Source organism: Onychomys torridus, chromosome 16 (genome assembly GCF_903995425.1).
Source record: "Onychomys torridus chromosome 16, mOncTor1.1, whole genome shotgun sequence".
Taxonomy (NCBI): Eukaryota; Metazoa; Chordata; class Mammalia; order Rodentia; family Cricetidae; genus Onychomys; species Onychomys torridus.
In genome coordinates, this window is record NC_050458.1 from 14,761,271 (window position 1) to 14,774,928 (window position 13,658).

General features: G+C 35.8%; 1 protein-coding gene across 3 annotated transcripts in view; it reads right to left on the reverse strand.

Moving 5' to 3' along the window:
* The window catches only part of Csmd3 (CUB and Sushi multiple domains 3), a 1,137,155-nt gene that overhangs the window by 430,541 nt on the left and 692,956 nt on the right, over nt 1–13,658 (reverse strand). For all 3 annotated transcript variants that reach the window (XM_036207646.1, XM_036207645.1, XM_036207647.1), the window contains 2 exons: nt 6,466–6,648; nt 952–1,278 (listed from right to left, as the gene is read on the reverse strand). In XM_036207646.1, the coding sequence (XP_036063539.1) occupies nt 952–1,278; nt 6,466–6,648 (510 nt within the window). The remainder of the gene's footprint in view (nt 1–951; nt 1,279–6,465; nt 6,649–13,658) is intronic.

Consider the following 13,658-nt stretch of genomic DNA (forward strand, 5'->3'; position numbering starts at 1 on the left):
AAATACTCAGATGTAAGTATTTTAAGCCAAGAAGTTTTCTCTTTTATGGGATGCAATCTTTTGCCACTGTCATAAAGATTTTCAGATGAATCATATTCATCTTGTCTTTTAAAAATACACACCGGAATATGGCTGATATATAAAACCTCAGAGAAAACATACCTGGAACCTAGGAATATATAATGCACACTGAAACAATATTAAGTGATCTAGCCAAAAAGCTAGCTAGTGGTTACTGAGCTTTTGCTAGATTCATAGGAGGTCTGCTAAATTAATTCAATCTATACTTTATTTAGAATTACTCTTATCTTCGTCCAAAGTGCTTTTATATTCATGGATACATGGATTAGGTACAAAATCTACAAATGTAGTATCAAAGATGAGACTTGAAATTGTACTGTCTGGCTTTATGGCTGACACTTTGAAACAGTGAACTATTTTTCCTCATAGTCAGCTGAAGGTTCTTCCCACAGAATTAGTGATTCTTTCTCTCAAGCACTCCTATAGCAAGAAGAGCTGTTCTTTGGAATTAGAATTGTGTGCTGTGATTAATTGTTCTCTATGGGCTCCTGAATAGCTAGAGAAAAGTCATTTTCTTAAAAAAAAAAAACAAAAACAAAAACAAAACAAAACAAAAAACGATAAACAAATAGCAGCAAAATCTGGTCTAAATTTATGATCAATCTTAATAGAACAACCTAATGTATCAGCTGATGTGGTAAAAACATTGAAATGGATTTCCTTCAAATGGGGCCTCTCAAAGAGAAATGATACATAGAAAGTAGAAAGTAGTTGGTTATGAGGAGATACAAAGCAATCATTGGCAAAACTAGGTCAACAGCTTTCTCAAATATTCTTATCACTGAAGCAAGAGGGCTGGTTTGTATGATCGCTCTTCAGTCCTCTACAAAAATGCCACAGAGATAATCAAGCACACAACAAAGCCCTTACTGTTGTAGGTGATGTTGAAGCCTCTTCCTGACATAGAGTGGTCAGCTTGAAATTCCAGTCGTAGGATGTGGCTGTTACTTGTGAGGTGAGAAGGCACCTCGGCCCCAGTAAAGGTCCCCAGAATGGGGGAATCGGGCGAGTCACCATCTTTAACAGCAAGGAAGTCAAATTGGGATTCCAGATCAAAGTCATTGAATGAAAGGTGAATCCGGCTCCCTGGGTCAGAGATTATTGTCCAGATGCAATTTAAATTATTTCCATAACCTTCAGGATAATCGGGCGAAAGGACTGTTCCCATCGGTGCAGTGAAGTTAGAGAGGCAAGGAACTGGTAAGAATAAATAAAAACAAAGAGAAGTTTACAAACAGTAAATATTAAAAAGCAATATCTGGACATATTTTTATGGTAGTCTAAAATTATAATGATCAATAAGCAGTTGGGAACACAAGAAATAATCTAAGTTACCTTATAAAAGAGAAAGGAGGTAGCACATGCCTTTAATCCCAGCACTGGGGAGGCAGAGCCCTTTGTGAGTTCAAGGCCAGCCTGGTCTACAGAGCAGACCCAGGACAGGCACCAAAACTACACAGAGAAACAAAAACAAAAGAAAACAAAACAAACAAACAAACAAAAACAGAAAGGAAAAGTTCAAATTTTGTTCTTTTCCTTTATTGAATAGTGAATTCAGGGTTATGGGTAAGGATCACATTGTCAAAGTACACACACACACACACACACACACACACACACACACACACACACACTTCATTTTACAAATGAACAAAACAAAGCCAGCTTGTACTTCCCATGAACTTACGGCTATGTGCTTGGCTGTGCACAAATAATTTGTAATTTAAATAAAAGCCTCATGATATTTGTTTACTGTGCTTTTACACAGTTCTCACTCCGTAGCCTGAGTTATCTAGAACTCACTCCCAGACTGGACAGAACGTTCTTCTAATTGTTGCTACTTCAACATTTCCAAGACGCTGCAGCTCTATTCAGGCATCACTACACCCAACTCATTGACACTTCACTTTTCTTTTTAGCCTGTTTCTGTTAGAATAAGCCATAGCTTTTATCTCTGCACTCATGAGAATTTTACATAAGTACCCATGGAAACACTCAGGTTAATATAATGGTTGAGGAAAGAAACATTTTGTGAATAATCGCAGAGTTAAGTTTCTAAAGCTTACAGAACATCAGTAAGGGTGTGGATATGGATTTTATCCCTGTTGTGCCCTTGGGGTCCTGACAGTTCGTGACAGAAATAAGGAGGCCAGATAGTAGTAATAATAGCCAACAGCTGTCACAGGTAGAAAGACCAGAAGGACCAGAAAAGAAAACCAGCTACTCTACAAAACATACAGTCCTGTTTCCTTTCCCAAGTTGAAAACATCCGATTGAAGTTTAGAAAGCAGAGGAAGGATAAGGAAGAGAAAAAAAATTACTCAAAGGAAATCGATGCTAAGATATTGATACAGTTTTTTTTCCAGTGCTATTAAATGCCTTTAACAAAACTCAGTTCATACAAATTCTATTTGTCACACATGCACACTACGCACACACACACATGCAGACACACACATATGCATTTATTATGGTTTATACATATAAGGTATGCATGAAGTCTCTATATACAAAGAGATACGTTACATATACGTGTATTCACAGATTTATTCACCTTTCAGTTTCAGTCCAAATGTTTAAATCAGAGATGTGCATCGCTACAATTGATTCATTATAAGTCACAAATGAAAATTTAAATCAGCTACACAATATATTAATCATTTATACCCCTAACACCATTCATTTTTGTCTACATAAAGTTTTAAATTAACATTTAGAATTGTAATTTAAAATTCAATTCAGTGATGGCTGGCTGTCTTTCGATTATTTCCTGGGGATATTTTTAATGAGTTCATAAAGAATATGAATTCCAAGCTTCAAAATAGTTTGTAGAATTTCTCAAGTTACATTAATTTGTAGTGAACTATAAAAAGCTGTATTAAAGAACACAGAACTGTGAAAACAGAAAATACTGTGATTACACTCTTTAGTTTCATAAGTAAAATAACACCTTATTGTTGTTTCTTCTACTTATAGTGAGTGAAGGTTTCTGATACGGCTTTAATATATTTGCTTATTCATTTTGTTGGAAGTATCCACGTATGAATTCTGATTATTTATGTTTATGTAGTCTTAAATCATAATATCCATGTGGCGGTTTGAAAGGTAGTTTTTCTCACAGGCTCATAGTTTTGAACTCTTGGTCCCCAGTTAGAAGAACTATTTGGGAAGAATTGGGAAATGAAGCGTTGTTGGTCTTAGTGTGGCCTTGTTGGAGGAGATATGTTAGTAAAGGTGAGTTTGGAGGTTTCAAAAGCCCATGCCTGACTCTGTATCTCTGTCTGCCTGCCACCTATGGATCAGTATGTAAGCTCTCAGCTATTGCACCAGCCCCATGCCTGTCTGCATCCCGCCATTACAACTAGGGACTAAATATCTAATACAGTAAGCAAGCCCCTAATTAAATGCTTCTTTTATAAGAATTGCCTTGGTCACAGTATCCGCATCAGTAGAACAGTAACTAAGGTAACCTGTATAGCACATTGATTATTTATTTTGGTTTTTAAAAAGTTTAATATTAGGAATTTATTTGAATTTGCTAGTTAAAATAATACTTTGGTTACCTACATTTGATGATATACTAAAAGATCTCACAATGTATGTAATTTCATCATTTTATAAAAGTATTTTGTATTTTTATTTCCAATCTGGAATGACTTTGGAAGCTGTAAAATGACAGCCACTGGTCAATGTGGCTGAGCCACATTGCAGGCAAGTTTGATTTGGCTGCTTTTGCTTTTCTTCTTCCCGTGCTTTGGAATTGTATTTTCAAAGATTATTTCACATTTGAGGATACAAGTCTATGAATAAAAAGTCCCCTACCCCCCTTTTTTGATACTTAATATGGAGCTTAATATGTAGTATGTTAGAGCCTCAAACATACAATCTCCCTTCCCTTCCAAATTCAGGGATTTACCTTGTATGTCACATTCTCCAACCCTTTCCACTTTCAGTTATTCTTCAAGAATTTCATGTATGTGTACAATGTAATATTATAGTATCAACCCTCCTCTTTCCCCTCCCAAGTTCCTAGGGATCTGCCTCCAACCTGTCCATAATCAAGTTTCATGTCCTTTTTTTTTTCTTTTCTTCTCCTCCCTCTGTCTCTGTCTCTCTTTCACAATGCACTGAGTCTAATTACTGTTTCCCATACCTATAGAGGTGTGAGACCATCAAGAGGAGTATGAGCATCCACTAGCTAACTCCCAACAAAAGAATGAGTCTCCCTCTCCAAAGAGCATCAACTGCTTATAGTTCCTCAGTTAGGAGCAGGAGCTTGTGCGCGTCTGGGTCATTCACGCAGGCATTTGGGCTGGATTGACCTTAGACAGGTTTTGTTTCTAACCACGGCCTTTGTGAAGTCATGAGTGCAATAATCACACCCTGTCCAGAGGAGAGTACTTCGAAACATTCCTCCCTACTCTCTGGCTCATTCATTCTTTTAATCCCTATCTCTTCAAAAGTTAATTTGCTCAATTTTCTTGCCATTTCCATATCTGGAGCACATAGAGACTGCTGTCTTCTCTTTTCTTATACTCTGCGAAATCCTGAGACCTTTAATTCTACAATCATAACAAAATGACAGCTAAATTAGTAACAAATAAAGGTGTTTGGTTTCTTTTACTGTAAAGCTTCATTTACACATTTAGAGATGTTCAAGTTGCCACCTCCTGAGATAAATGATCTACATATGGATCAGGAACTGTCCAAGCTCAAAAACCACACTGAAATTCAAGGATATGGGCAGATTTTCATAATGTACATCATGTCCATAGGTGTAGTACAATTTTTAAGCAATATTATCAGGTCCACTGTCATGTTCCCAGAGAAAAAGCTTTTAGTTGTTTCATTAAAATTACAAGGTAATTGTGTATTATTCATAAATTAATATAATGTATTTACAGTCAGAAAAATTTCCATAAGGTTTTTCTTTTTTAAATTGTAAGCCTCTCTTTTTACTATTTATCTGGATTTACATATGAAGTATACCTGTGTAGTCATGTTTTATTCATCTGCAGCTAATCAGGCAAATGCATTTGAAATTAACTATTGCCTGTTTATAAACCATTAGATTCAATATTTTTATCACTTACTGGAATACTGGGCTTAGTTGAAAATAGTTAAAGATGCCAAATGGTGGGTGGCACATGCTTATAATCCTGGCACTCAGGAGGACCTCTACAAATAAGACGATATCCAGAGTTATACAGAGTTATGTAGTAAGTACCAGGCCAGCAAAGAGGGCTTCCTATGAGACTTCATTTCAAACAAAACAAAATATTGACTAGATATTCAAGAATTTTCCAAATTGCTTTAAAGAAATAATATTCACATCATTTTTATTAAGTATTCTAGCATCTTGCAAAATGCTTTTAATTACTTTTTCATTCTGGGCTGAGACAGGTCTCAAAAGTAGAGCACTTGTCTAACTCAGCCAAGGACCTGGATTCTATCTCTTGCAACACAGTTTTTTCTTTTATTGTTGGTGTGATTTATCACAAAACAGGTTTTCCATTATGCAACCACTATTATCTTTCTGGAAGACTATTTGGAATAAAAGATCATCAATCAAAATATCTTAAGAAAGTCTAAGCTTTACACAGCATGAGTAGATGAAATTCAGTTCTCCTAACGTATTTTCCTCTTCCTCAGAAGGACTGCTCAGGTGGCCTTTATTATGCATGAGGACTGGACCACCACTCAGTGTCCCTCAGGAGCAGATCTCTGTATTTTTCCTATGAGATTTTTATGCTAGGAAAGTAAACATTTAAAAAAAAATAGCACTTTCTTATAATATAACAATGACTATTTACTTGAACATAAAAGTGTATCAATAGATAATACCTATGTTAAATGTGTTTTAATTAAGCTAAAAAATAATGTTTTTGGAGTCCTAGCATTTTACATAAAATAAACATTAATGGATTTTATGCTGTGAGCTCTATGCTTTACTGTGAACACCTCCATGAAAGAATAAATTAAGGAATTATAAATAGAAGAGAGGTCTTAAATATTTTAAATAGTTTTAATTACAAATAAACATGTATTATCCTATGAAAGTAAGTGGGCTTGTTAGAATTAACTTTGTTGTCTAATTTCCATAAGAAATATGCCATGTATAAAGTATAAAATGTCACTAACTTGTTAGGAGAACACATGTGATATATATATATGCAATTACCAAGTGAACTATGTTAACTTTATTTAAATCTGTAATGAAATTTATAATTTGGCATAAGCACACATGTTAAAGATAGTATCACAAAGTGCTACTCATTCAAAAATAATTACTTGGTTCCAGCTCTTTGAAATTAATTACAAAAGCAATTATATGCAAGGATGGGATAACATATGCCATCTAGAAGCCAAGCATTTGGTACTCACAGATACAGATGGGTATATTTGCAGACCATTGGTTATTCTCTTGACAAACAATGGATTTCTCTCCAATTAATTCAAACCCAAACTGGCATTCAAATCTTAAAACATCACGATTAGAAAAACCATCGCCTTCTCTAATTCCATATAAAGGTGTGCCAGGATCACCGCAGCTTTCTTTCTCAATTTCTGTAAAATACAAGAGGTAATTTAAGTTTTGGGAATTACAGATACATGATACCTACACTACACATGTGCTCAACATGCACTTTCAATGCAATGATACTTCAGAGCAGCAGGATGGGTTCATTTTCCAATCTTAATTTTATTTCTGTTCTACTACTCTTACAGACTGACTTTGGGGACCAAATGGCTCATTGCTTTCACTTACTAAGGTGGGGTCTGTGGTGATATATTGTGTGCCCTAATAAACTTGCATGAGGGTCAGAGGACAGAGCTAGCCAGTAGATTAGACACAGAAGTAAGGCAGTGGTGGCACACATCTTTAATTCTATCACTTGGGAGGCAGAGATCCATTTGGATATCTGTGAGTTCAAGGCCATGCTGGAAACAGACCCAGGCATTGTTGGCACACAACTTTAATCCCAGTACTGGGAGGCACACACGCCTTTAATCCCTGGAAGTGATGTCTGGGCAGAGAAGGGTATATAAGGCATGAGGAAACAGGAACTCACTAACTTTAGATTGAGGATTTTCTAGGGATAAGAACTAGTGGCTGGCTACTCTGTCTCTCTGATCTTTCAGCTTTCACCCTAATATCTGGCTCTGAGTTTTTTATTATAAGACCATCTAAGATTTGAACAACAGGGGTCTGAAGATATTATAACGAATTAGGGTATCAGAGGACATGAGCAGAAGATTATGATAACATGTAGATGTTCTGTGTGTCTTTCAGATACATATATACAACACTAAATATACCAACATGTATTTCTCCCAAATACCCCAATTTTTCTTATCAGTTGCATATTATACAGGAAATTATGATCAGAGAAATAAAGATACATTGTTTACTTTTATGCTCTTTCTGTAATCAATGGAAAACCTATCCTCAAGATTCTTTAGGATAATTTTTAGTTGACGTAACTGTGTGATAACTACAAAAATAATCTACTTAAGAGCAAGAATCAATTTGCATTATAGTTTGCCCAGATATATTTCTTGAAACAGTGTTTACTGGATAGTTTAAAGGAGGTTGAAAATGGGCTGGCGAGTTGGCTCAGAGGTTAAGAGCACCGACTGCTCTTCTAGAGGTCCCAAGTTCAATTCCGAGCAACCACATGGTGGCTCACAACCATCTGTAATGAGATCTGGCGCCCTCTTCTGTATACATAATAAATAAGTCTTAAAAAAAAAAAGGAGGTTGAAAATAAAAATGTATTTCAGAAGCATCATTAAAGTGTAAGCTTTTGAATGATTTGCAGAGACAGTACAAATTACAATTGTTAAGGTTTGATTGCTAACAACAAATTACTGTGGTGGGTATACTCACTTGTAGTTGTCATTAAACATAACACAAATTAATTTTTGCATTAATTCTCATTTTTAGTATGAATTATAACTTATAAAGCATGTATATATAACACACATATGCATATCAAGTACCTTCTCTGTGATATATCAACACATACATATGTAAAGTGATATTAATTCATGGTTAACAAAGATTATTACAAAAAGTTTATTTTCTACTGAAAACACTGAAAATCTTCTTAAAATAACTTGCTAGACTTGCAATAGAACAGCTTTAATTCCCACATCTTGCCTGCTGGCTCACACCATCTGAAATTCCAGTCACAGGGAATGTGATGGCTTCTAGGTCTAAAGGGGTCCAGGGCTGGGCCACATCACAGGGTGGGGGGCAGGTACCTGGCAGTTATTGGCTGCCTCACTAGGGAAGGTGCTTCAGGGTTGATAGAAATTCCCACCATGCCCCCACATCAGGCATGGTCGCACATGCCCGGCAGGACTCTTGGTCATCTCCTCCCGATCATTTCCGGGTCATACATTTTGCGTAATCCATACCCTGTGGTTACAAGGTCACGTAATCCATGGACGTGATCTCCTGATCTCTGCACGTGGGCCTGTGTGCACAGGCGCGTCCTGGATTTTATAAGGCGGTGCCATGTTCCCGTGGTCTCTTTCTTGCATGTGTCTTTCCACAGGCCTAATCACATCTACCCCTTTCTTTTTGTCTTGATAAAGCTCTTTTAGTGGATTATGTCCTCTGTTGTGACTTTTCCTTTAGGGCAAGAGCGGCAAAAATCCAACAAGTGTAAAGCACAAACAACCATCCCTACAATCTAGCCTCTACAGGCACCAGGAACACATATGGCATACATATAAAGTATGTAGGACTTACAGTATTTGAAATTATGAATAGATAAAAATATTTCCCACAAAACTGTCGTGTTTTCTCTAAGTGTCATACTATAATTTGAGTTTTATTATGATCAATTATTCAAACCTTCTTTTTGAACCAAACTGTTGCACTGTTGTTCTTGAACACCTTAAGTCCTCAGCATAAACCACAAATGCTTATTACTGCTCCAAAACATTACAATTCCCAGGACAGTCTACTTATGGTTTAACCTATACATAAATGTCATCATCATGTATTATTATGCTTCCTGTTTGTATCCATTTTTACAATCAAAGAAAGAAGCTTATGATTTTACAGCTCCTTTTTGCAGTAGGAGAAAATGGATCCATGAGTATTAAGAAACTTACAAAAAACACTCTATTAGTCTGCTACAGCTTTGAGATATCAATTTAGTACTAATTAAATTACATGTGGGATTATTTGTATATGGAAGTGATTCCATTTTAATTTTAGGAATAACAATAGCAACTTAGATATGTCACAGAAATAGTGCCAACAGGTTAATAGGATGACAGAACTGTGACAAGGTTTTCACATGTCACTATTAAAAATATCTGTAAAAAAATCTTCCTATTTCTTTCTGGGTGTGACAGTACACACCTGTCATCTCAGCACTTGGGAGGCAGAATCCAAAAAGATCAGGTTATGGTTTTTATGGCTGACAGAGTAATTTTGAGGCCAGCCTCAGCCATATATGGCACCATCCACAAAATCAAAAACCTAAACAAAATCTTTCTAAATTTAAAGTTATTTATTTGTAGTTACTGGCCTAGTTTTTCTTTACACACACTTATAACGCTTTACAATTATATTAGCCTACTTAAAGATTTGCTTAACCAGCTTTAATATGTTTCAGTCAATTCTAGCATTTTAGTTTAGTATAGACATCTTTTATTTACAATTCTTTGTTTTTTTTTTTTTACATCATTTCTGTTTTTACTTTTTTGAGCTAACATTGTAGTATCTTACTATGCATTTACTCACATTTTAAAGAAACTTTTGTAGATTTTTAAAACTAAAATAACTTGCCTCTCAATTTTCTTTTGCATACTACCTTGAATACAATAGTTTATTGCCCATTTTAAATACTCTACTATTACCATTTTGAATTATTTTTTACGTAACAGTTTTTGTCTTTAATTTTTTTTCTAGTTGTTACTTTTTCTTATTCATGGTGGTGTTGGGGTTTTTTTTTTTGTCCACTCATTGAGAGCATCATATAATATTTTGAGTATATTCACCCCATCCCACAATTTTTCCCTCTTTGTGCCCCCATTCCCTTCACTAAGTGTTTTTTTAATCCCTTATGACCAATTTGTCCTACCCAAGTATTTTTGTATGTGTGCTTCTCCACTAGAAAGTGGTTGACTTACAAGTGACAACATTCATAGAGAAAACTTTCTGCCCATTTCCCAGTAGCTAACGATTTCCGATAGGTCAACAACTACAGTAGAATTCTGTGCCCAACTCTCATAGTTCTGCTACAATTATGTCTGGCTTGGGAGTGTACAGGTTTTGTACATGCTTCTCATACTGCTGTATCCAGAAGACAGTATTTCCTTGCAGTCATCCACTACCTCTGGCTTCCACATTCTTTCTTTTTTCTGCAATCATCTTTGATCCTTGAGGAGAATGATCTTGTACATATGTTCCCATTAGGGATGAGTATTTTGTAGTCTCTTACTCTCCACACCTTGGCCAGTTACAGTGATCTACCGATCTACTATAAATATTTTGGATTAGGGTTGGGTGATGCAGTGATCTCTGGTTATAACAATTTGTCATTAGGAAAAGGAATACTCTTCTGTCTATTTAGTAACATAACGGTAAGTAATTGTCACTCCCTAGGGCCTATGGCCTCTTTATCCATGAAGTATTCACCTAAAAACAGTGTCAGTTATGCATTTAATTTTGTGCAGCAGCACTTAATTCCAATCAAAAAGATGTTGCTTACTCACATGATACTACTGTACCATCATACCTTGAAGTGTTCCTAGCTAGATCTAACTGATGTTTACTTTTCTCTTCAGGTAGTTTGCATATCAATTTCCAGAACTGTTAAGTCTAGTCAGTACGGATGAAACCTCCAGTTCTGTGCAAGGTTGATTTTACCATGTTCTAAGATGCAACTATGTGACATCTTTCATACCAATGCCAACACATTAAGTTTTGGATAGTAGCAAAGAACAATGACAATAGCAAGTTTGGGGATCTAGTTCTATTGACTTCTAATATTTTATTTCATTCAGTGTATGTATGTTTCAGAATAACATTGGATGAGTCATTGAGATCATTCAATTTTTATTTCATTGAGGTCAAACTTACTAATGTTTAATTATTTTTGTACTGTTATACTGATAACTTCTAAAATAAATATATCAATGTTCAAAAGTGAATTTATATGTTAGTATATTTCATTAAGGCCAGGAAATTTTTCCTTCACATATTTTTAAATTATTCTATTGCTCTTTGGACACTTTATAGTGATAAGTAGTATTCAAAAGATTGAGCATACATTAGTGAACAATGATGCTTCCTCACAAGATTTATAAGCATCAAGCAATAATTACACAACATAATACTTTGTGGAGAAAGGTTGTTCAGGAAACATGAGTAAAGAAATGCTTGTGATGGGGGGTGGTGATAGAGACATGCAAAGCTTCACTACTCTTCCACCTTCTATGGAGATGGTTTGTTTGAGAAAACATAGATCATTCTTCATCTGAAAATGTCTTTAGAACTAACTCAGAGTTCCACAGGAACTGTCAGTTAGCCTATGGATGATAAACTCCCAGCGACATAGCCAACTCCCACCAAGCCCCATTTGTAAATGTTCTATACTTCCTACATTCCCATATTAGGAACTAAGATTCCTGTATATGAACCCCTTGAGAAGAAAAGTCCACATCCAAACTATATCCAAACAACAGTACCACACAATGAAAACCTAGAGAAATCTCTATTGATTTAAAAGGCTAACTATGCTTCCTGTATAAAGATTGTGCAGATTTTAAAAGCAAATATGTTAATTACTTCCCTTGGATCCCATAAGCCATATAATTTATGTACATATACATATATGCCTATTATCATTTTTAACTTAGTTATCTGTCTCCTTTCCTGAAACACATGCCATGTTTTCACCTTTACATTTCAATTTTCTATGTATATAGCTCGCAAAAAGTAAGTTATTAGATACTGTATGCCCACTTACAAAATTACATGTAATAAATATTTGATCGTGTATGAATGAAGGGCTAGCATATAAAAGGACATAGGGTTATCATTTATTTAGAACTCATTAAATGGCACAGTTTACAAAGCTATACAGAACATACACATAAATCATATAATGACCATATTCCAGTTATGTCTTTTGAATAAGATAAGCCTTTTAGTAGTTTTGTGTTTGAAGACTATGAGTGCTAGTGTTAATGTATCTTTTACCCTATGATTCATACTCTTTATGGTGAGAATAAAGACTAACTCACAAGGACACATCATTGCAAGCATACTGTGGACAGAAATGTGGAGCTTCCTCTGATGGCTGATTTGGGTGTGGAGGTCAAGAAGAGAGTGCCATATGGTACTTCTGATCCCGTTTCTCTGCCTGTTCTCTAGGGATGGCTATGTCCATTATAAAAGACGAGATCACATCAAACAACCATCTCCATATAGTTGTTCTCTGACCATCAGATGGGATAAATACACTTTGTGAGTTTTCTTAAGCTTTGAACACGCTTCACTAGAGTATTAGTTTCCCTTCGGTTGCTGTGACAAAGCAGTGTATAAATCAGCTTGAGCATAATAGAGTTTATTTCATCTTCCATATCTCAGATCACAGTCCATCATTGGGAGAAGCTATTCTAATTTGCTGTGTGTTACCATAATACACACCACGAACAAAAGGAATGTGGAGATTTACAAAAAATTATTTTATTTGGCAGGATACAGCAAGTCAAGGCTGGAGTTCACAAAAGGAACGTGGCAGCAGAAACTGCAGAACAACAGAGGATTGATGCTTACTGGCTTGTTCTCCATGGCTACTTCAGCACTCTTTCTTGTCCAATCCAGGGCCAGCTGCCCAGGAGAGGCACCAGTGACATGGGCTGTGCATTCCCACACCATTCTCCAATTAAGAAACTGTCCTGCAGATATATTCATATGGCAATCTGGTGGAGGCAAGCCCTCCACTGAAGTTCATCCTTCCCAGTTTGTGCCAATGTGACAAAGAAGACAAAGAAGGAAATGCCCCATAGACACGCCCACAGAAAACTATAATGGAGGGAATTTTTCAGTGAGGCTCCCTCTCCCAAATATGTCAAGGTTACAAATCCACCACATTCACACTTCATGTCCGCATACCATTTGTTTCCTTCAGAAGATCAGGGTATGCCTTATTGATAAATACAATTTACCAGAGAAGAATCAATTAAACACAAGAAGAATTTAGTGCCTCTCCCAATACTTCTAGATTTTATTATTTCATAATAATCTCACCTCTTAGTGTGTTAAACAAGACTGGGATTTCATTAACAAATGTGCCTCCAGTAGGAGTCATGTAAGTATCTGTGAGTCATTTACCACTAAATTGGTAAGAGACAAAGTATCCCAGTCCCTATAATCAGAGGTAATAATAGCCGAGTAGCACCTGTTTCTCTTCTTTTTCTTCCACACTTTATAGGCATAGAAATAAGCAGGATGAGATAAATAGAGAAAGATGCTAAAATAAATGAGAATTAGAGGTCAGAGGAAATATAAGCAGAGCACTTTGAATGCAATATATTTGGAGCAA